Source organism: Clinocottus analis, unplaced genomic scaffold (assembly GCF_023055335.1).
Source record: "Clinocottus analis isolate CAN_PGR_092001 unplaced genomic scaffold, fCliAna1.0.p SCAF_13, whole genome shotgun sequence".
NCBI classification, from domain to species: Eukaryota; Metazoa; Chordata; class Actinopteri; order Perciformes; family Cottidae; genus Clinocottus; species Clinocottus analis.
Window position 1 is genome coordinate 11,437,266 of NW_027175854.1, and position 25,235 is coordinate 11,462,500.

At 40.5% G+C, this 25,235-nt stretch overlaps 1 protein-coding gene across 3 annotated transcripts in view; it reads right to left on the reverse strand.

The window, feature by feature from the left end:
- Positions 1–3: 3 nt before the first annotated feature.
- LOC137783576 (WD repeat-containing protein 7) overlaps positions 4–25,235 on the reverse strand; it is a 169,122-nt gene continuing 143,890 nt past the window's right edge. For all 3 annotated transcript variants that reach the window (XM_068573644.1, XM_068573643.1, XM_068573642.1), the window contains 6 exons: positions 24,654–24,771; positions 23,914–24,063; positions 23,626–23,708; positions 20,530–20,629; positions 8,683–8,787; positions 4–3,751 (listed from right to left, as the gene is read on the reverse strand). In XM_068573644.1, coding sequence (XP_068429745.1) covers positions 3,548–3,751; positions 8,683–8,787; positions 20,530–20,629; positions 23,626–23,708; positions 23,914–24,063; positions 24,654–24,771 — 760 coding nt within the window. In that variant the 3' untranslated portion in view covers positions 4–3,547. The remainder of the gene's footprint in view (positions 3,752–8,682; positions 8,788–20,529; positions 20,630–23,625; positions 23,709–23,913; positions 24,064–24,653; positions 24,772–25,235) is intronic.

Genomic DNA, 25,235 nt, shown 5'->3' on the forward strand with positions numbered 1-25,235 from the left:
CCATCTTTATTGAACACAAAGTCAACGGCAACACATTTTAACACAACACATGTTTATATGTAGATTCAACCTGCTGTGTGGTACATCAAGGGAAGCTCCTATACATGCACTACATAACGCACACAAACACACCTGTCTCTTTTCTGTCTCTTTGTCATAAAGTTGCCTCTTGAAATTTACAAACTGTACGTTTGGTTTTTGTCAAGATTGAGTTTACTGTATTAACAATAAATAATTAAATCAAAATGAATGAGAAAAATATTCTTAAAACAACGAAGTTCAGCAGACACTTAACTGTTTACAACACAGACTGGTCATTGCTCATTAGACATGTTTCAAACTGAGGTAAATCTTTTGTTATTGAGAATAAAATAACCTGAGAAACAAGAGGGACCAAAAACAATATAGGAATGCTCCTGTCATATTGATCATATTTATGTTCAAGTCACAGAACGGCGCCACTTGTTGTTGCTGTAAATATCAATTTGACGACTACTTTTTCAGTTTTTGGAGACATTTTCAATAACTGCACATGTCTTATTTATGTCTCATGTTGCTGCATTTGCTGAAAAAACAGAAGGTTCTTTTAGACATTCTGGTTCACTACCTCTACCAAAGAACCTTCTTTGGATTTCTCACTTGTTACTTACTCTTTCGCTCTTCCTCGCTGCTTTCATTATTTTTCTCACCTTTCCTCCCCAGGGAAGCTGCCAAAAACATATTTTTGCGAACTGTTAAGAGCGGCGGAAAAAAAACAAAGATTAAGATCTCAGAGCTGTCTGGACTTTGTGTGTGTGTGTGTGTGTGTGTGTGTGTGTGTGTGTGTGTGTGTGTGTGTGTGTGTTCAGCAAACCGTCTGATGAGCTGCTGGATTTTTTTTTCTTTTTTTTAAAGAGAGGAAGAACTTGTGAAAAGCTTTGACACGCTCGGGTTTACAGGTGTGTAACGGTGTTAGAAGCTTTCTGACAGCACTATTGAAACTGACAGGAGATGGAGGAAGGACAGGAGGGAGGACAGAGATAAGGAGAGGGAAAGAAAAGTGTAAAATATAGAATTAAAGCAGAAATATAAATTTAATTGTCGTCATTCTGACCGAAAATGTTAACTCTATAAATATCATGTCTGTATTTATATATATTTCTCTTTCTGTAGAAAACTCTAAGACTCCAGACTCACACTCCAAACTCGTCACATACGGGGCTTGGTCAGATGGGTGAAAGTCTGTGTTTCTTTGACGCAACCTTCCACCATGAACCAAAGCAGACTTTTTCACTGTTAATATTACTTAATTTTCTCTAAAAGTTAAATAAAGACATTGGTTGAAAACATACAGAAGATATGTCAGTATCAGACATCGAAGAGCACTGAGCAAGCTTTGGTATTTGATGAGAATGGAGGGAGAACAGGTTGCTAAAACAGTGAAAACTAAAAAGGTCCTGACCAACAGTCCAACAAAAAAAGAGTCCATTTGGAAAACCTAGAAGACATAATTAAAAATATTGACATCCAACTGTGAAGTCATGGTGAATTGAAACACATTGTAGTAGACTTCTACATCACCGAAGCAAGGTGAGAGAATAAACCACTGGAGATCAGAAAAAAGATCAAATGCGAAAGCATTCCTTATAAGAAGCGATACATATGGTTAGTTCCAGGATGAAGAGCTCCTTATTGCCTGTTACTAATAGTAATGTGAGCAACATTTAAGAGGACAGATGCAGCTTTCTTTTTATAAATAAAATAAGAAACATTAAACTGTAAACGTGACCATTAATAACCCATTGTTACTCCCAATGAAAGAATAGTCACGATCTTCAAAGATCTATATAGAATACTTTGATATATATATATTTCTTCTAAATATTAAGTTTTCAATTGACATAAACAGGAAATTCACTCATTTGAAGAACTTGTCGGTGCCAGGCAGACGGTCACGTTAGCCACAACAAATACAGCAAACAACATCTACGCTAACTGTACAAGATTAACAGACTACATTACGCAGCAGTATATATACTGTGTGAGTGAGCAGGTTGAATTAAAGAGGAAAGCTGCAAATGAGTAAGAAAATGCCTTCACGTACATCAGTGAAAAATAAAGCGTTATCATCTGCAAACAAACACACATTCATCTCAGAATGTACAGGGGGTAAAAGGAGGCAATAAAGGAGAAGGTTACTGCTATACATCAAACATTTGAACTGTCATAGTTTTTACAACGAGAGAGGGGGCACTCCAAAGATGCCAGGGCGAAGTGAGTGGAATGAACCACAAAAATAAAGAAAAAGAAAGGTTTACGTGGAAACTTGGACCAATGTGTCGACAAAGGAAACCAAGTAAACAGGCTGTTATTGAAAAGCACAAAGAAAGGTCGAAGACACCAAACTAACAACCATTTAACAGACATTAAAATGTGCTTTGGGTGATCCGATTGAAACCGGATAGTGCCTGACCACATGAAAGTCCAGGTGTAAATAACTTCAAAACGTAATGACAATGCATTAGCCAAACTAACCTTTGGAGGTGGTGAGAGATGCATTTGGACCACCTTGAACACAAGCCTAAATGTGTGTTTTTCAATCCACAAATAACAACTACGTAAGTTGAAATAGGTCATTGTGTGCAAACCAGCAAGGAAGCAGCCATTAGACATTTATTATGAGCAATAAAGCTTGTCAAAATAGATGCAAAATAGATGCATTTTGATGCAAGTAAAGTGGTATTAGAGGCTGAAAAAAGCTAGTGTTCAAATGTACCAGGAGGGCACCAGGTACGAAGCAGTACTAAGGAAACTGATTTCGGACCCATATAATGCTATTTTTTTGTCCACCTTTTATGTTAGAAGTTAGCAATGCTGCACCCCTAATATCCAAACATTTATTGTGATCCTGCTTTTAGAAAGAGCAGTGAGAATGTTTGTTTGTGACAATACACTTGGGTGTAAACACTTACACTCACATTTCTGCATGAAGCTCGGAGAGAATGGAAAGGACTTAAAGGTGTCACAAAAGTAAAAGCTAATGCCAAAGATATCTCACACGCAACATTTCAGTCTGACATGTGGTTACTTGTCTGAAAGAGGTCGGAGAGTACCAAAGCATTCAAGAGAGCACTGGAGAATTATTTTTTACATATTTTCAACAGCCTACAACAAATAATTAACTCTATGTTGTTTTAGTGTGTGATTCTTAACAGAAAATGGAGAAAAGATTGATTAATTTTGAGTCCCTATAGCAAAACCATGTTCCAGTCTGTGTTTCTGCAGAGTTGATATTCCAAACATTAATAAAGTGATTTTATTTAGCACTAAAATAAACCAAAAAATCTAGGTGGGGAAACAAAATGCCAGCTAGTTGAAAGCTGACTTTAAATAAAAAGTAAGTTGGGACCCAAAATGCAACAACACATTCAGCAAAAACAGCAACTAAATAGGAATGACAAGGTGTTGACTAAAAAATAACGTAAACAAGCCTTCTATCAGAGCTTTTCAATAAATTATAGAGTGAGTTTTCTTACAATGATTCAATCCCGGGAGATACAGATCTGGTTTAGACCATGAAGCGGTGCTCCTTGCCATCGTGGGCCATGAGAATGACGTTGCGGTTGGAGGTCCAGATGAGGCGGGCGAGCTTCAGGTGGTTCTGGGAGCCTGGGGACGCTGGCTGCACCGGAGGGACCTGGTAGGTCTTAATGCAGCGGAGCTGAGGGGCCGAGTTCAACATCCCGATGCTGCCCAGGAGACTGGTGTTCATCTGAAAAGGACAGGGAACACGCCGAATTACAGATAACACTAATATACAATACCCTTTAATCAATCAACACTCATTCTAGTTAAACAAAATTCTCACACTGGACTAAATCAGCAGATTATAATCTATTAATGTGTCTAAGAACAAATAAATTGAGAAAATTGATAAGGCTAACATCAGGAGTAACTGACATTCATACACCGTAGGCATAGTTACGGGAGCAATTTTGGGTTGTGATGTGTCTTGCCCGAGGACACATCGACATTTAGCCGGGGATTGAACTGCCGATCCTCTTATTGAAGGACCACCCTGCTCACCACTGATCCACAGTCAACTCGTATCAGTTCTGGACACGTTTTGTTGATAACTGCAACAAATTACTTGAAACAAAATTCACTGGTTTCTTCTCCCAAAAATTGCAGCTCAGGGTTATGGGTACTGTAGTATTTAGAGCCGTCCACCATACAAAACTGACGGGACAAACCGGTTAGATCATATGGTGAGTACCCAGGAGATGTTGGGAAGCATTGAGGTATGAACGCACACGCACACTAAAGACCCACTCTGACGGCTCGATTGCAATAGAGAGCTATTTATTTTTGTTCACATAACACACCTGTCTTATCTTCGTCTTAACTAACTGTTTGTTGTTGTAGCCAACTGGGAAACAACGGTTTCATTGCCACTTACATTCATATCATCTGGGACACAATGGGAAATGTATTTGGCTCATGTTACCGTCTTTTTTAGCAGGCGTTTGAAGGTTGCTGCCATATTGTGCAACTCAAACACCTCTCCCTCTCAACTGCATGCTGGGGGAGCTCAGGGTAGTTATGGTAGTTCTGAACCATCATTGTCCAAGAAAGAGAGAATTCATTCTAATTAATTTATCGAATTGATTCTAATGGCATGACTGGAATACCACTTGGACAGCGCACGACCACAATGTCCCGAAGGCTGCGGGTTCATTGAGTGATCATTAGTTAGTGGTCATTACATTAATTGATGAACATACTGTAACTAAAAAAGTGAGGCCTGCATTAAGACTAAATATTAAGGTTTTGTATTGTGACAACAACAGATAATCGTAGGGAGAGCAGATGAATGGGAAATCTGCTGCTTCTTCAATTGTTTGGTGTTAATTCTAAACAACCTGTACTGTCAATAGTGAAAAATAAGTTCAGTGTTTCCCCTACCATTATAATAGGGGGGCAGGGCGCCCCCCTGTAATTTTCTCGATATCGCCAGATCACAATACGTCATTTAAGGTGTTCCGTTCCGATGCGCAGAGCCACGTGCACGCACACAGGTGAGCGCTGAGCACCGAGCAGCGGGCAGAGAGCGTAGAAAAATATGTCTTGTGAAAAGCAGACAACTATATCTGCGTTTTAAACGCTCCCAGGTAGAAGATTGCAGAGTAGCCTTCCTGCAAGGAGCACTGGAGCAGCTCTCTGAACCGGAGTTGCTTTCCTGCTCCAAGTGAAACAAGTCAAAGTGCTTGTGTCTTGTACCAACAATGAGCTGCTGGCTTCACACATTACAAAGTACACGGACTAAGTAATTAATAAGTACATGGATAAATGCCTTTACTTTCAGGTAAATGTTCACAGTTAACAAATTACGTTGTGCATGCACGACTCGGCGATTTTTGGCATTTTGCCAAAAGCCAATCTCCGCAAAGTCTCTGTAAAGTCATCTTTTCTGCTGTTCCGTCTCTCAAAACAGGAAAAAGATCTCCTCTCAACAAGGAGAGTGAACTGAGAGCAGCCGTATTAAGTCTACAACCGCGTTTTAAAAATATGTGTAGAGGAAAGCAGCTCACTGCATTCACTAACACTGATACAACACATCTGCAGTCTCATTCTGTTTTGTTCTGCAATTTGCTTTTAGTTTTCCAAAATGACCTATTTAGTACTAAGTACATATTATTTATTTTTTTGCACAGATAGAATTATATATTTTTTGTTTTAAGTGATTGCAATTTTGTTTTCTTTTTTGTGGTCTGACGGGCAAATTGGTTAAATTGAAAGTTATTGTTCTTTATTCTGTTTTATTTATAAAAGCACAGATGGAGTCACAAAATGATGTTATTTACAGATAAAGTAATGCTTTTTAATCTCGGTGTCGTCAAGGTCCCTCCACCCCCTGAAGCTGTAAACCTAGGGGAAACACTGAAGTTCATGAACATTTTGGAAAATAGACCCTCATCAGTGGTTCCTGTTAGTATTGGAAGTGCTGAACCCTCTGAGGAAACATTGAGTTTTAACCCATGATGCTTCTGTCGTTGCGTACTGTGAAGGAGGCACACAGAGTGTGTGTAGGAAAAAACACAGCGAAAACACAACTCTATTGTTTCCTGAGAAGACACCGCCCCAATACACACACACACACACACACACACACACACACACACAGCTCATTACCACAGCAGCCGTCTTGTCGGCGCGCTAGCAGCGGTTTATGCTTACAGTAATGCCATTAGTGTGTGTGTCTGCAGACAGTCGTGTCAGAGATCGTAAAGACATTTCAGTCAAAATAACATTTCTGGGAAAAAGATGTCTGCAGTATGTGTTTATCATCTACATGTGTCATTGTTTATTTAGATGTTCATATTTGGGTTGTGCACTGGAGAACTTTTTTTGCAATTATTTACAGTTTATAGCATGTAAATAACATTAAAAATACATAAACTATACAATTTGTGCAAAGTCACACCACATTATTGAAAATAATTTAGGGGCGGCTTCATTTCAATTCATTCCAATTTAGGGGGATGAGAGGTCGTCCCGTTACCACAAGGTAGCCGGTTCGATCCCCAGTCTCCACACAGTTCACACGTCGAAGTGTCTCTGAGCACGACACTTAACCCCTCGCTGCTCCCAGGGCAGCCCACTGCTCCTTAATCAAGGATGGGTCAAATGCAGAGAAGGATTTTCCCAAGGGGATTAATAAAAGTGTATGTTTTTTTTAAAATGTTACTAATAATAATCTTCTTTTCTAGAACTTTTGAAGAAAATCTTTTAAAACTCGATAAATCTCTCAGAAGCAGTGAATCTGCAGTTTTCAGGAAAAAAACTGAAAACCCCAACATCCCAAAGCTTGGGAGGTGAGTTTAAAGTTTGCCTGATTTAAAATTAAGTGTTTGTCCTACTCTAACTTAGTCATACAGCCAATCAGGGGCGGACTGGCTTGAGGGGATATTGGGGATTTGGCCAACGGGGTTGGGCTGGTCCAATACCAGCACACCTCCACCACCAACTGGCCCTCCCTCTGACATCGCCGGACCTGCTTATATTTTATGCTTCACAGAACATGTTAAATTTACTCTAATACCTTAACTTAATAATCACTGACCAATATGTATACTACTCCTTGCGATCTGGTTTCCATCTTCTTTACAATCTCTTCCGTCAGTTTAACTTTGTTTTAGGTGTTATTACATGTTAATCACTCTAGCCTACTCAACACTTGCGCCACTCGCTTGCAAGACAAAGACGTTTTTGAGCTGTTTTTATGTTTTTGAGACGTTTTTATGCACCTTAAACACCCGTTCACTTAACACACACACACACACACACTGCTGTTCACACCCCATCGTATGTTCTGTTCAGTTTATTTATACCAGGGGTCCCCAACCTTTTTGAAATCAAGAGCTACTTAAAGGGTACAAAATAATACGAAGGGCTACTTGTTTGATACAAACTTGAACAACAAAGTTGCACGGATGACCTTAATAATATATGTGAAGTGACTGTCTGATCACATATCAATGTTAATTATTCCTCACAAAAATTAATTATAATTTTCACAACAATGGTAGGAAAAAAAAAGTTATCCCTTTTTTAGAAAATGAAAATAAAGTTATATCCGTGCAAAAAATAACTATAATATTCAGTTACTACTAAATAAACTCCTAGATATGTGAACATTGGGTTGTATCAGTATCAGTGGCTCAGTGAGCTGCTTTCCTTTACAAATCCCTTTAAAACGGGGTTGTAGATTTGATACGACTACAGTTCAGCTTTTGATAAATTTTAATTACATTTTTTTTTTCTTAGATCAAAATTAGTAGAGCTGGGATTCAAACCTCTGATCCTCCGCTTTTAAGACGGACAAGCAAACCATTGTTCCACAATCGCAATTGATCTAAGCTCTTATATTACTGTGCTAGAAGTCTTTAAAAATGGATCACGTCATGAAAGAGGCGTCACAAAGCGAGGGAATCTGCAGAAGAGAGCTGTTAGAAAAATTCACTCGACCCTTCGGAGTAAAATCATTAAAACAGGAACATTTTTTGTTGCAAGCCAGGAGTACAGTCAGAAGTACAACGTGAGAAATTACATATTTAAGACTGCTCAAAGAATGAGCGAAGTACTACCTTCCTAAATAGCTAATGGTTATCAATACACCGAGGCCACCATGACGTCTTCATGGCTTCATCCCACCATTATGTCTTTAGATTGGCCTCAGCATGGTATGATAACAATGGAACTGCTCGTTCTTTCAGACAGAGGTATACAGATTCCGCAGTCTCATGGCTATCAGGAGACATGCTGAGTTTATGTGTAAGATTAAACAGAGACAGTAAGATGAAAAGTCTGAATATAACAATGAAACAGACAGATAAACAGTGGGCTGATTGGTCTTTATGTTTCGAGTCAATAGTTGAAAGACCTTAAAATAGGGTTTATCATCTTAACACCGTCACCAATGATTTAAAAATAGAGAAATATTGTCGTTATTTATGGGTTATTACGCTGTGGTTTTACTTGTCCGGCCCACTTGAGATCAAAATCAGCAGCATGTGACCCCTTCACTAAAATGAGTTTGACACCCCTGATCTAGAAAGGTAAATAACACTTTCGGTGTACTGCCCCGTTAAGCTCTGTAGAAAGACCTAACCATTAGCATGGTTGTGTGTGGATTTCATTCACCTGCCAGAAGGAGATGTGGCTGTCAGCGTTGGAGTACGTTGCCAGGTAACGTCCATCAGGTGCAAACGACACCGCTGTGATTGGACCCTTATGACCGTGGATGTTCTAAGGAGACGAAGAAAGAAAGTGAGAAACACTCATTAAAACTAATGCACTCTTTTACAGGAGCTGGAAACTCTTTGTGAGAAGACTTCTTTCACATTCATGTGTGTGTAATACAAATTGGGTTATGTGCCAAATACAGAGAGGAAAAAAAAAACTCTCAGTTAATCATATAATTGTAACTTCAAAAAAGGGATTGTTTGAAAATGAAAAAAATCGGACAAAACTGATCTCTGCTTTGCCGAATGAAAATGGCTGCGTTTCCCAGAGTCGTTAAGATGCTCTTAAGCGCTAAGAGCGTCTTAGGAGCGCTTTAAGAGCGCTGTGAAAGAACGACGTGTTTCCCAGAGTCGTTCTTAGCTTAAGACACTCTTTCAATAAGAAGCAAACGTAAGATCAGTCTGACCCACTCTTAACAGCCTTCTTAGCGACAAACGCTCAATGCAACCACGTCAGGGAAAGTAATAACAGACATTCAAAGAAATAATAAAACCATGCGTCATGGTGAATGTGCGCCCACAGCTGCAGAACACTGACGCAAGAAAAAAAGCATAAAAAGAAAAATAACGATATAAAAATAAAGAATTTCCCCTGTGTTCCTGTAGCTATAAAATGAATCATCATTAATATCAATCATTGCGTTTTCACACACATTCGGCATCTGCATATGAGTTTACGTTAGTTATAAAAACATCAACAGCCCTGTGGTCATCCATAGATATCAGGGAAACTGACAGGTGTAACTGAAATCGGCTGGAACCGCATCAAGAGAGGCTCCACGTCTAAAGGCGATGCTGAAGTCCACGCGTGAGAGACACCATGGCTGAAATACAGCATAATCTCGCTGCTAACCAACAGCGTCGCCGTGTGCGAAGCCAGATAGTTATAAATGCACGTGTGCGTCAGCACTTCTCCCCACTTAATGTTCTGTCGGAGCCTTCTTAACTCCTTAAAAACGATCGAATCTGGGAAATGCAGCTGCGTTTCCCAGAATTGATCGTTCTAAAGGACTTAAGAAGGCTCGAATGAAGGGTTCGCGAAGAAGGAGCGCTAAGATACGAGTGTTTCCCAGATGCGTTATTAACTGCCTTCTTAAGATCTCGCCAAAGAAGCTACCTAAGACGCTCTTAGTGGGAGCTGTCCACCGCCGTGGTGATGAAACTAAATCAATCGATCACCCACCACTTTATCAACGCATAAATCACACACCACACCGTATGGTCCCCACACACAGGTGCAATTATGCTATGCGCGCACACGCGCGTGTGCCATTCACGACAGCAATCATTCGGAGGATCTCAGCCATGGCATGAAATCCATGGTGGACCTGGCGGACCTCGCCCCGTAAGGTGGGCATTCTGATGTGTGCGGGCATGAAGCAGGAGTATCGGTGTCAAGGCTGCCACATTGCGTGAAAGCGATGCCTTGCTGAGGCCGGTGCCGTCCACCACCACCTCCAGGAAGCGCCCCACTGCGTAAAAACCCAGCACGGCCAGGAGCTGCGCCTGCGGCCTGAGAACAACACTGCAGCGGGTTGGCCTCTGGATGTGTGGTGAAACTAGTCTGACGAGGCGTTGGATCTCCACACGGGGAAGCCGGTCCTTGGACTGGACAGCCTGGTCCGACAGCACATTAAGTGGGGAGAAGTGCTGATTCTCATCTGCATTTATGTGAACCATCTGGCTTCGCGCACGGCGACGCTGTTGGTTAGCTGCGAGATAATGCTGTATTGCAGCAGTGGTGTCTCTCACGCGTGGACTTCAGCAACGCCTCTCTTGATGAGGTTCCAGCCGAGTTCAATTACACCTGTCAGTTTCCTTAATATCATGGAATTCCACAGGGTTGTTTATGTTTTTATAGCTAACGTAAACGAATGTGTGTGAAAACGTAATGAGTGATATTTATGATGATGAATCATTTTATTTATGTTGCTATAGGAACACAGCGTGAATTCTTTATTTTTATGTCGTTATTTTTCTTTTCACGCTATTATTTTTCTTGCGTCAGTGTTCTGCAGCTGTGGGCGCACATTCATCATGACGCATGGTTTTAGTATTCTTTTGAACGTCAGATATAACTTTCCCTGATGCGGCTGCAGTGAGCGTTTAGTCGCTAAGAAGGCTGGTAAGAGTGGGTCAGACTGATCTTACGTTTGCTTCTTAGTGAAAGAGTATCTTAAGCTAAGAACGACTCTGGGAAACACATCGTTCTTTCACAGCGCTCTTAGGGCGCTCCTAAGACGCTCTTAAGCGCTAAGAGCGAATTAACGAATCTGGGAAACGCGGCCAGTGTCATTAGCCAAAGAGCTACACTCTGTAAATGTTCAGTATATAAAAGAATGCTGGGCAGTGTGTGCGCGAGTGTGTTTGTGTTTGTGAGTATGAGAGAGAGAGTAAGGTGCTGCTGTACATGCATATGTAACAAAGCTTGGTGATATGATCTGAAAACAGGAGATGGTAAGGAGTCATTCCCACAATTATGTGTATTTTGGTAGATGACAGAGATCTATTGGGAAATGTTGAGGTGCAGTGGATGGCTAGTCAGACAGGTAGACAGACGGACAAACAGACTCATAACTCAGGCCTGTGGGCTTAGCATATCCTGAAATCACAATGGAGACGCAGCTCTCGTCACCTCCCTGATGATAAAATTATTATGTGAAGTTCTGCGGCCTCTAAAGTCACTGCAGTAAACTGGTGCAACCAATAACACCATGGTGGTTTGTCGATCCTGATGTTAGTGTGTTATGTATATTCTGCTAACTACCAACAGTCCCTGGACTATTATACTAAAAAGATCATAAATTACGAGGTATAAATACAAATTGTCATGACAGAAAAATATCAGAGGCACATTTGTAATAAACTCACTGTTAAGTACTATGTTCTAAGTCACTGCAGGGATATTTTTGGAGTAGTATTCGCCTTTGGACATAGAGTCGATATTTTTCGTCACGCTCTGTCAATCCCAATTACACACCAACTCCGAACCCTAACTGCTTCATTTAGGTTTTCGGTACGGGTTCGTCTTTCTGCGCATTTTACGCACCCGTCAAATTTGTTTGACCACTCGTAGCCACCTAGAGTGCAAACGTCGTCATCCAAAATGACATCCGATCAGTTGAGTTTGCTTTGTTTTTCCATTTTTTGGCTTCTTCTGTTTGTCTCTGTCTCTTGTCCCCAGTGTAAAGCGTCTTTGTTTATCTCGAAAAGCACTATGAAAGTTTGAATTATTATTATTACAGATAAAGTTCTGTTAAACTCTGATGCATCTTTTCAGTCTTGTTGCCACTGGCTTTGTACATGCCGCGGCTGTTGTTTTTCTGCTTGCACACCGCTAAACCACACCACTATAAAACAAGAGCCTTTGACATCACGACTCAAAGCAGCCTGACGTCTTGCTGTGTTTATTTATTTTGCACAATGCAAACTGATTTCCTTTGGTTAAGGAGATACGGAATAGGGAATAGAACTTTTCCCAGGAATATTATAACATGCAGAACCGTGTTATAATGTTCTAAGGTCCTTGCGCCCTTCCTTTGAAGTTATAGGTTTCTTTATGAACTGGCACTCGCATGGCCTCAAAGTTGTAGTCCAGTTTTAACAGTTTAAAAAGTGTAATGCAGTTATTGTGGTTTTAAAGAACAATGAAAAGCAGACTGAAACAACAACCCTCAAATGTAACAACTCCACATTGTTCCTCATCAGCCATGCTGATGAATCCAAACGCAGCAGCCTCAGTTTTGAACCCAATAAATTCTGCTTTGTAAAAAAGACAAGATGAAACACAAATTTTGGCCCCCATTGAAATTTCATCAAGGCATCTCAGGAAAAACTTGTTTCTCCAGCGTGTCGCCCAGATTCTCTCTGACAGTAAGTGTTTGGTTTGGATGCGATAATTCCATCAGGTGATGGGGCAGCTTCTGGTCCAACAGATGCTGCCAATCGCCTTCAGAACTCAAGGGACTAAATAAAGCAACGCCGCTGCCGCACATAACACAATAAACTGTCCTACCAGATGCAGGGTGTGTAACGCAATAAACGCCCCTCCCCCCTAGGAGTCCCGCCCCCGCCTGTGACTGGGATTACAAACTCTCACCTCCAGATGAGATTAAGATGCGTTGCCTCAGGCTTTCAGACCATGAAATAATAACTTGTCCGTGGCGATTACAGCAGAGAAAAAAAAAATAACGCAATGAAATGAAAATCTCATCTTTTTAATTTGTTCTCTACCTCCTGCTTTTAGGGAAAATCATATTAGATTCCAGCAATGCTGGCTGGAAAGAAAGGTGAATTATTTTGATTTTTTTCCAGCTTTCATCCCTGTCTACCTCGATTTCTTCCCTCCCTCTCCTCCCTTGTCACAATTCCCTCTTTCCAGCCTTCTCTTTCATAATTTCTCTGTTTGGCGCGGCCAACAAAGTGGACACAGTTTATTGGCAAACGTTTATCAACTCAAATTAAAGAGGCCTTCAAGTATTAAGTACGACAGTTTTTAGGATTCAGTTAACTGAACTTTATCATCTGGGATTTAGTGTCCTGCTCGAGGACATGTCTACAAACTGTCCATCAATTTACCACCTGCGCTACAGCTCCCAGGTTGATCTACAGGTGGCAACTTACCGTATTGACATGTATTCCGCTACTCATGACCCATTAGAAGTGTGCAAGACCCGTGCCGTGGGGCTGCATTTCCATATTTTGCTGTGTTTGTGGTGTTTACAAACCGCAACAGACAAATCCTACTTATTTTGCCTTCAAGTGCTGGTTGTCTTTGATTAAACCAGTGAGGATTCAGATTCTTCCAGTGAACAGCTGCTTCAGGTTAAAGACTCAATTCCTAGGGAAGTGAAGCAGTAAAACTACTGTGGTTGTTCAGAGTCTGTGGCTCGTGTGTTGTGTAGCTGGCTGCTGTCTGGCTCAGTGGCACCGTCTGACAGATAGGACATGGTTACCTCTAGAGGGAAGATTTGAAGAATAAAAAAGGCCTTCATCTTCATAGACTGATACCACTTTTGGTATTTTGCGCATGCACGCACACACACAATTCTTGCCAACACCATGGCTTTGGCCAAAGCATAACATCTGGCCAATCAGAGCCCCTGTTGCTAATCATTCATTATCCATTTTAGATGACACACTGCTTAATCTCTTCAAATTGTAATGGAGGTGGAACCTTTGAATGAAAAAAAATAAACTTTTGAGATGGAATATGAAATAATTGAGATCTACTGTGGCTTATAGGTTAGCATGCCTATCCTTCAATCAGAGGATTAGTGGTTTGAGCCCCGGCTCCGCTAGTCCTTGTTACGTCCTTGAGCAAGACACTGTCTCAGGTGTATAGAGCAAAAATGTAAGTAGCTTCGGATAAAAGAGTCATCGTAATGTAATTAACTAGCTATTTATATCCATTTTTACATTGATTAAATGGAAATGTAATTAATGTATTTATGTTTCATCAAATGCAATTCAATAGTAAAAAGTTATTCAAACATTGATTAACTGTATTATTCAAGTCTTTAATTATTTTAAAATATGAGATCACCTTATGAGCGCTCTGTGATCGCATTGGATTTCAGTGCACTGCATTTGACTGCATTCATACCATTGAAGGATAGTGAAAAAAAATAATGAACAGGAAACAAAACATGTATGAACAGAGAGCAAAACAGGTTGCTGAATAGAACTGGTAATGTGCATCAAAAATTGACGCTATCATATATATTTTGATCAGTGATCGAGAGTGTGCGTGTGTTTGTGTGTGTGTGACTGTGTCATGGTGGACTGCCTACCAAATCAATCAGCCTATCAGAGAGTAGTGAAGCACACTGAAACCATTTACAGCACTCTGTACTTCAATACACCTGAGGGACTCAACTGTGTGTGCGTGCGTGCGTGGTTGCTTGCATCGAGCTGCGTCATGTATATGGGTAGTCAGTCTTATACTCCCAAGCTACGCCAGGACCCTATGACTAGGGTGACCCAACCCTGTGTCCTACTAATTACGTTCCCACAGAACTAAAACGTATTTCAATTACGTTGACGAGAAACGTATTTTTTCCATGATTACATCTGTATTTGACGTATTACAAATACATCTGTGATTGACATATTACAAATACGTTGATTATGCACGTATACGTTGCTTATACACATAATTTAGTTTTATTGTCTATTACAAATACGTTTTTAATTGTGTGCTTGTGTTATTCTTTTCTTGCTTTCCCGCTGAATTTAAGAATATTTGAATTTCTAAACTCTGCGGAGGAAAAGAAAAGGGGCGATGTGAGGCCAGTAACTGGGCTGATCTGAAGACTGCTTGCTCGAAGGTGCTGTTAACGGCCCATGTCGCATCGGGTCCGGTCTTCTCTAAGTCGGGTTGTCAGCTGCAGCTGACACTGACGTGAAACATTATTTAAATAGCGGAAAGAGCCACGGGACACAACATCTTGTTTTCAAAGTAGTGACTGGTACAGATGTGTTCGGAACATTTCTGACCACATCGAAACATCTTAACTGACCAGTACAGTTAAGATGTTTGGATGTGGTCAGAAATGTTCCGAACACATCCATATCAGTCACTACTTTGAAACCAGATGTTTCTCGTTTCTTTTCTTTTCCTCCGCAGATTTTAGAAATTCAAATATGCTTGAATTTAGTGTGAAAGCAAGAAAACAATACAAGCACACAATTATAAACGTATTTGTAATAAACAATAAAACTAAAATACTTGTATAAGCAACATATACGCGTATAAGCAACGTATTTGTAATACGTCAATCACAGACGTATTTGTAATACGACAATCACAAACATATTTGCAATAGGTCAAACACCAACGTATTTGTAATACGTTAAACACAGGCGTAATGAAGGAGAAAATATTATTGAAAATATTGAAATAATTTTAATATAATATTGAAATATGTTTTAGTTCCGGGGGAACGTAATTTGTAGCAGACAGGGTTGGGTGACCAGATGTCTCGATTTTGGCCGAACAAACCGGATTTTCAATGCTCTGTCCGGCGCAGCATCAAGCCTGACGCGCATTTGTCCTCCTTTTCGGAGTTGCACTGGGCCTAAAGAGCCGCTCGACTGATTGGACTGTGAGACGTGGAAAAAAGCTTATGTTGTGATCGTCGCAATAAAATATATTTGATGTGACGTGTCAAGTCTTGGCCAATCAGCATTAAGATGTCTACACCGGCCGTTTTTCAATATGCAATATGCAATCTTCTCTGTACTTGAGAAAACTCCCAACTGAATCTGACATTCTCTGAATACTACACTGAGCGGTGTCTTTTTACTTTTGACCGAATTGTTTGCAATTATATGTGTATATATATAAATATATAAGTATATAAATATATAAGTATATATATATATATATATATATATATATATATATATATATATATATATATATATATATATATATATATATATATATATATATATATAAATATATATATATATATATATATATATATATATATATATATATAAAATACATGAATAAAAAAATAATTTGTTGTTAATTACATAGAGTATATATATATATATAACATACATATTAAAAATACATATTAATTAATTGATAAAGCAGGGTATGTTCCAAGGAGATCAATTACAGTAAAAAGGCTCATGTCCTTCTTCACACTTCATAAAATCAAACTGCATACATAACTGTGTAGTAGTATAGTACTAGAGTTGTGGCGAACCAGATATGCTGGTGTAACCCAGGTTAATAGAACCTTAAACAAACAAACATTAAAATACAATCAGGGTAATCTAATTAAATAAGTTATTACGTTTATTTACAATAACTTAGAATGGTGCTACTGTTCCTTTAAGAAACGTGGCACCCAGTTACTGCAGCACTGCTTGTTGGTGTGTGTGTTTGAGAGCGAGATCGCACAGGAGATCGCGCCAGACGAGTAAAAGAGATCAAAACTAGTGAAAAGACCAGCAAATACGTACAGAAGTACAATTTGAAGAGAGTAAACTGTTATAGCCGTACGTGGATGATTCTATGTTCCTGTTGTTGGAAGAAGTTCTATTAAGTTTTGAAACAGGATTTGGACAGGTTTTTTAGCCGAGATGATCGCTTGGTGCTTACACACCGGAAGCTGGGAAAAGAAGATGGCGAGCCAACCATAAAGAAAGTGTGTTGGACAGCGTTGCTTGTGCCAGACCTTGGATAAGGACACACTAATTCACATACCCGAGTCGTGGTAGGAATGGAACTTTCACTGTTTTGCTGCAACACGCAGTGGAATTAAGATTTAACAACAAACATTTGATGCTAAATATGAAACAGAGCGCAACAAGTGGATATTTAATTGGGAGTATTCAATATTTACACTTGATTCTGCAGGGAATAAAAAGCAAAAAATAAAAGAATAAAAATAGGAATAAGTAAAATGCACGGAATGCATGAACGTGTGAAAGTGACACATGTAAAAGAGCTTTACAATTCTAGATGAAAACACGACTCTGCCGCTCAGAAGACGCTCCAACTGACTCCTGCTTAGCCGAAAGTACAATTGAAAGCTCTGGTCAGCTCGACACAACTCGCGGATAGTTATTCGTCATACTCTCTTTAAAAATGTTTTTAAAAAAAACGCCCGGTGCGTTTTTGTCAAAGAGTTTTTTAAGCGGCTGCGCTTTAAAAAGTCTTGTCCTGTGTGATCGGCCTGTCAGTCACCTCTGAATCTACCTCCTCATTAACGGAAGCGTTAGCTAATAACTTTCCACCGGAGTGTTAGCTAGCGGGCTAACGTCGCGTTCTCTCCTGCTGTGTTCAATGACTCAATTCATCAAGCTGTAGCTAACGTTAGCTAGGTCTATGTCAACAGAGCTCCTGGGTAACTTAACTTAGATATAGTATGATCAAATATTATATTACCATGCACTCGCGCTTCCTTCTGGCACGCGCATCTGTTCGCAGTTCACTGAAAATTATCTCCCATCCCTACTCAAAAAAACCCTCCTCAAATCTACAAGATTCACGTAGGTCACCTATTTTGGTTTCAAAACGGTGAATTTCGCCGAAAGGTGAGGGATTTACATGCCTGGTACTTTCTTTATATTTTGGGTCAGAACGTGAGAAAACATCTGATGAAAATAAAAGATGACTTCAGGGTTATTGTTTGAACTGTAATCGGTACTTAATATTGGCAAGTATTCACATTCAACTATCTGTTCTGGTACATTGTGTAGAAAAAAAGGTGAAATTTGTGCATCCCAAGTAGTTACTGAAAGAACCTGATGCAGGCAGAGAGAAAGATCAGTCAAAATGTTTCTTTGTGTTTAAATAGTAGACTCAGTTGAGTCTGTTAAAGAAGCACAGCAAGCAGCTGCATGCACGCACACACGTACAAGCGCACACACAGAGAGCTGACAAAGGGCTGTTCACAGAGGCATATCAAAGCTGTGGCAGATGGTCATGCAGGGACTAGCTAGCTACAGTTTGCGTACACACACACACACACACACACACACACACACACACACACACATGATTATGAACAAAAACTCTCCTCCTTTTTCCTTGATTACTTCCCTTCCTCTTTCTCCCCTCTATCTCCTCTTTTCCTTGATTCAACCCATGATCCCTCTATGACACAATGTCTGGCTTTTCTCCTTTTTTCGGATTAAATCAGGAGGCAATCAAAGTGTTTCACTGGACAATAAATCTGTCTTGTTATACTTAGACTGTTTATTGAAGATTGAAAATGGGTTTGTATTGGAATTATTTTTAAACTATCATACACTGCTGCTGACAGTAAAGGGGAAATCCCCATAAGTCAGGAGGATTTTAACCCATTTAGATCATGTGTATTTTTTCTTGGCAATCCATAGTTTTTGAGATAATTCAGTCTGGACCAAAGCAGCAACCAACTGACATTGCCTTACAAAAAGCTATGTCACTAGCATTAGTAGGTTTACAAGTGTTGTAAGTCCAGACTGTCTTAATGTATGTTGTTGATAGAAAATCTAGTTGCAACTTATAACGATGTTTTATGGCAGCATAATCTGCAAAAAAATGTTGCTTCCATTATACTTTGGTTGTGCACACATCTGCACACTGTTTCCATGATGCCATCAACTATTAAATGTTAATTACTGCAAATATCATTCAAAATAAACGCGTCTCCTGTCTTTACACTGTGTACACACACACACACACACACACACACACACACACACACACACACACACACACACACACACTCATTCACGATCAAACTAAATGTCGGGTGAACAGGGGCCAGTGCTGTTATCAGATATAAATGACCCCCTCCACCAGACTAGACTGCTCAGGTTACTGCAAATCAATACGCTGCAAATTACCCACACACACACACACTCACACAAAAATACACACACACACACACACACACACACACACACACACACACAAAAGCCAAGTAGCAGACAAACACGTACACTAAGAAATCTTACACACAATCAAAAACGAATGTGGGCAGACAAAGGTGTGATCAGGAGAGTCATTGCTTCCTCATTAATCAATTACTGAAAGAAAAAAGTAAGTTGACGCAACACAACTCTTCTCGTGCTTCTTCATGTCTCCCTTTCTATACACCCATTGTTACTGCTCTCCTAAGCTCTTCCTCTACTAACCTGTCATTAAAGGTAATACCTCCTAGTCATGGATGGGCAGAAGAGTTCAGGAACAAGTTGGACTCCTGTCTTCCTCCCACAGTCCAAAGACATGCTGCATAGGTTAATTGGACTCTAAATTGCCCGTAGGTGTGAATGTAAGCGTGAATGGTTGTCTGTCTATATGTCTGCCCTATGATGGACTGGCGACTTGTCCAGGGTGTACCCTGCCTTTGCCCCTTGACAGCTGGGATCGGCTCCAGCGCCCCGCGACCCTAATGAGGATAAGCGGTTAAGATAATGGATGGATGGATGGAAGTTGGACAGATCAATGATGAACGTTTAGTGATTTATGGAAATAAATGGTCAAAAATGGGGCTGGATAGAATGAGGAGAAATGGATGGATAAATAAAGTAGTAGATCAGTTTGGTAATTGGTGAATGGATGGAGAGATGGATGGATGAATAATAAGCTAAAAATATGGACAGAGATGAATGTACAAAAGGAATAAATGTAAAAATGGGGATGATGATGGAGGGATGAATAGATAAAACTGGCAAGCAGGTGAAGGCTTGACTTTGGTGTCAATCAGCAACGAATCAACTACTTGAGCTTTTCTTCTCTTTTATGCTACTGTGAGGAACCGATCACACCAGATGCGACTTTTAAAAGTGCAGCCGCTTTAAAAACGGCTTGACAAAAAAGCGCCAGGCAAAACACGTCGGTGCACCTGTTGAGCGCGGCTACGTGCGCAACCGGGCGATGAAATTTAATTTACAAAATGGATTCAAGCAGATGTCGTGTTCTTGCCTTTGCTGTGTTGTGGGTTGAGGAAAAAGTCCCAAAAAAGAGGTATTTTTGGGTTCACAATAAATTTTAAAAAAAGAAAGAATATTTAATCCGCAAAGTGTGTCTCGATGACGAGTGCTTTCAGTTTTACCTTGCGCTTAAAAGTTGGGAATATTTTAACTTTTAAGCGCGCTGAAAAAAAGCTAGAAAAACACAAGACACAGCGTTTAAAAGGCGCCGGAAAACAATGGTTTTGCTAGCGACATGTTTTTCAGAGTCGCGTCTGGTGTGATGGAAGCCTGAGGAAGGTTATTAAAGCTTTTAAAGTACCTGGCATTTTCCAGTACGAACATCGTAGAGAGACACTGAACCGTGGCGAGCTCCAACAGCAATGCGGTGACTACGGTCACAGTAACCAACCATGTAGAACCTGAAAAAGTGGTAAACAGACATACATTAACACTTCACCATTTAAGTGGCCAATATCTAGCATTAGTTCTTATTAAATTAAACCAGGAGAAACAACTGAACCTGTTAGCCAGTAGTGGATAATATGACTGCACTGAGCTACACAGACGTCATCTTAAAATCTTCATTCACAAACAAATCCCTATCCTTAATTCTCACAAGGAAAAGGCTGTTGATTTTGATTTGGTTGCAAAATTCTACATTGCAAGGAAAATGGCATATTTACCCCAGATAAAAAAAAATAGATTGTGATTTGTAGATGAACCAAAGTAAAGACAATTAGTAAAGGCAATTTGCCTAATTGAATTTTGCACATCAATTCCCAGATACTGCCTTGCATTACCGGTGCAATTCCTACTAGTGGCACCCTGTAGCCCTTTAAGCCTTGACCCTAACCCAGGGGTCGGCAACCCAAAATGTTGAAAGAGCCATATTGGACCAAAAAAACAAATCTGTCTGGAGCCACGAAAAATTAAAAGCCTTATATAAGCCTTATAATGAAGGCAACACATGCAGTAAGTGTCTATATTAGCCTACTATCAAAATGACTAAGTAGGCTACAAATACATGAGCATTCATGATTAAATGTTTATTTTCCCTGCAGCGCATCCTGCCGCAACCCTGTCTCCTACAAATTACATTCCCCCAGAATACGCATCTTCAATTACGTTGACTAGAAACGTATTTTCTCCCTGATTACGTCCGTCTTTGACGTATTACAAATACGTTGATTATACATCTGTGATTGACGTACTAAAATATGTGTATAAGCAACTTATTTGTAATATGTATTACAGATACGTTGCTTATACACGTATTTTAGTTCATTGTTTATTACAAATACGTTTAAAATCGTGTGTTTGAAGAAAAAGGACGGTGTGAGGCCGGTAACGGGGCCGGTCTGAAGACCGCTTGGCCGCCGATGTGAGGCCGATAACGCAGCCGAAGGTGCCGGTAACGGCCCGCGTCGCACTGAGGTCCGGGCTGGTAACGGCCCGCGTCACACCGGATCCGGTCTTCTCTAAGTCGGGTTGTTTGTGAATGCAGCCCAAAGTGGGTGATAAACTCCATGTTGTGCCGTGAACCTCTGCAGTGAACTCAACAGACACTCGGATCATCTTCTCATTACAAAGCTAACATGCAGGCAATCCTTCCGCATTGGCATTGAAAGCAATTGATTCCGTCCAAGAACTGTTGAGTCCTCTGTTCTCCTCAGCTAACTTTCTCTTTTTCCCTTTAGGATCCGTGGCCCATCACACATCCACCAATTTGTTTGCAACAGCCACCTGCCTGGCACCGTGCCAAGCTGAAAGAAACGTGTGTTGCGGGCTAATGACGCAAATCTTCGTTGACAGAAGTGTTGAAATTTTATATTTTTCTACACATTTTTACAGCATTGGAAAACGTGAAGAATGTTAGTCCGCTTACAGAAACCATATTAAAACAAAAAATATATATTTTTCCCTGCATCTTTTTCCATTTTCATACATTTTTGAAAAAGCTCCAGGGAGCCACTGAGATGGCGCTAAAGAGCCGCATGCGGCTCTAGAGTCGCATGCGGCTCTAGAGTCGCAGGTTGCCGACCCCCACCCTAACCCTAACCTGAGTTGTGTTTAGAGGTTGTACATGGGGATTATACATTATTGTAGCCCTAATTTTTATGTTTAATTTGAGACCTAACATGTTTTTTTTTCTTGATTTGAACCTTATGACCCGACATAAAAAGGAACCCTAATTACACGCAACAGGTTTTAAGCCAACAGAAGTGCTTGGGCAGATGGGGGAAGACATTTTGAAATCCCCTAAACCCAAACCTTTCTGATGTAGGAATTGGAAAGAGTCAGTGTGTTTACACGCATTCGAAGTACTGTCTTAGTCGGACTAAAATCGAATTATCCCGTTCATGTAAACACCTTTGTTCGAATAACTGAGGTCTGACTACAATCCGATTAACACCCCTGGATAACTCGATCCGACTCGATTGATAATTTGGACATCTCGGCATGTAAACGGTGAATCGGATCGGAACTAGACTTTGCGCCTATGCGCATGCTCAAGCTCCCGCTGCCCCCTCCCTCCTTTCCTCCCGGTCGTGACCCGGAAGTCGAAAGAGACGATAAGTTGTCACGACCGGCAGAAACAAACGTAAAAGTCGGGTTATGAGCCGATACTATCTTCGGTGGGTGTGCCTGCCAGCTCACTGCTGTAGCTAGCTAGCGCTGCTGCTAGTTCCCTGTTTGCTCACCACTAGCTCCCTGACAACCACCAAAGGTAGCGGGGTTCTCTCCATTATGAAGAGTGAAGAGGTCAAGCGGAGATTGCTGTATCACCACTAGTTGTAATGAAAACAGCGCCACCTATCGTATCAGATATGACATGCATTCGGCCAATGATTCGATTTATTTACTGCCATGTATATTAGGATAATAGCAGTTGCCCCGAAAGAGAGCATAGTCCGACTAAAGCAAGATTCAAATTAATACCATCATGTAAACACACTGTGCGTGTCTGACAGTCCTGAGCACCTTGGGGGGTTGATGTGCCTTTCTGATTGTATTCCAAGCAGACAACCCGTGTGTGTCAGGCATTCACTTTGCGCTCTGAATTGGGCTATCTGAGAATTTAATTTAAAACACTGACATGTTGAAAATGTCGGATTGGGTATTTTCAAGTGATCAACAATCAGGTGTGCCTAGATATGTGTTCATCGACCAAAAAGAGACAGAAAAGACACATCCATATACAGATTAAGCCGTATCAGCCACATGCCCCCCCTCTCCCCTCACCCTATCACACACACACACACACACACACACGCATGCACACACACACACACACACACACACACACACACACACACACACACACACACACACACACACACACACACACACACACACACAGGCCTTATAAGGAAACATGTGGGGCTTGTTAACACACCCATATACACACACTTACTTGCAAATAGCAGGAAAACACTCCTGCAGTCCTTTCTTCTTCACCAGAGACCCTTCAATACAGTACATGATGATATCCATCACCTGAAGAAGAAGAGGTGGAAAAAGAGGAGATGACATGTCAGAGAAGGGAGGAGGAGGAACAGAGATGAGGAGGGAAGAGGGGACGAAAATGAATTCTACATTCTACATTCGATTTCAGTAACTATTTTTCCTCAAAGCCAGAATGGTTCATCTTTTCTGGGAGTGTGGAGAATGCCCTTTCCACGTAATGTATAATAACATTTACCTCAACTAGCAGGTCCACAACATCTCCAGGCATCTTCTCGATCAGGATGTCAATCACTCGCAGTATCTCAGTCTTGGCTCTGGCCAGAGTGCTGGTGTGAACATTCTGCTGCGACTGAGAGTTTGCTTGAGCTGCGTTGTACCGATGAACCTGGAAAACAAAAAAAGCCATATGGATACATGTTACCTGTTACTGAGGAGGAGATGACTATATGAAAATAAATGACGATTAGAGAAACACACTGCATTTGAGAATATAACAAGTAATTTAGCTCCTCCATTTGTGGTGCATGCTTTAGATTGCTAAAATCTTAATTTAAAATGTTTTTTATAATCCTTTATTAATACTACCCATCCTTAGTAATTAAGGAGCTGCTGTGAAGCACCCGGGGAGCAAATAGGGGTTCAGTGTCTTGCTCAAGGACATGAAAACTATGGGGAAAACAGGGATCGAACCGGCCACCTTGTGGTTTCAGGACAACCACGCTCCCTATGAGCTTTTTTACAGTAAAGTCTCTTAAAGTCTCAGAATATTAACAACCTTCTCCGGCTCCATAATAACCTAAATGACCCTAATATGCCACAGTAGAAACCTGCATTTTAGTATCAATAATAATTTTCAATTCCTTAGAAATATAAAATGTTTTCCTGTATTTAAAATTCTGGTTACAACAACATGTGAACCTCGGCTGAAGACATTCTTGAAGCTGCTGTTTGGTCGTCTGAACAGTTCAGTCTCACCTCTCTTGCAATGGTGGTGATGAAGGCCGGCGGTCGAGCAGTGGCGATGAGAGAGAGGGCATGGCGGGCCGAGCGAGCGGAGTCAGCTGGCGGATTGAGAGGCAAACCCATGGTGATACTGTGGAATGATAGAAAGAAGCGGGGAGGGAAAGAGAAAGAGACAATAGTTTAGTTCAAAAATATATTTTAAAAAACGAAAACATGCACTTTATTAATCTCCTTGGGGAAATTCTTCTCTGCATTTATCCCATCTTTGATTAAGGAGCAGTGGGCTGCCCTGTGAGGCGCCCAGGGATATACAGACAGATACATATTTTAGTTTACACGTTTGACCTTCAGAGACATAAATCATTCAGTGAGGTGAAAAGGAATAAGAGCAGGTGATGGAGGTGTAAGTTTGGTTTTAGAAGACTGGTGACACAATTGTACCTGGGACATCAGAGAAAAAAGAGAACTATTTGAATACAATGCCATGATTTATATATTTCACATAAAAAAAATACTGCAATTATGAGTCCCAATGGTTCATACTGATGACATATGTTAAAATATATAATACAAAAATATAGTTTAATTTTTTTT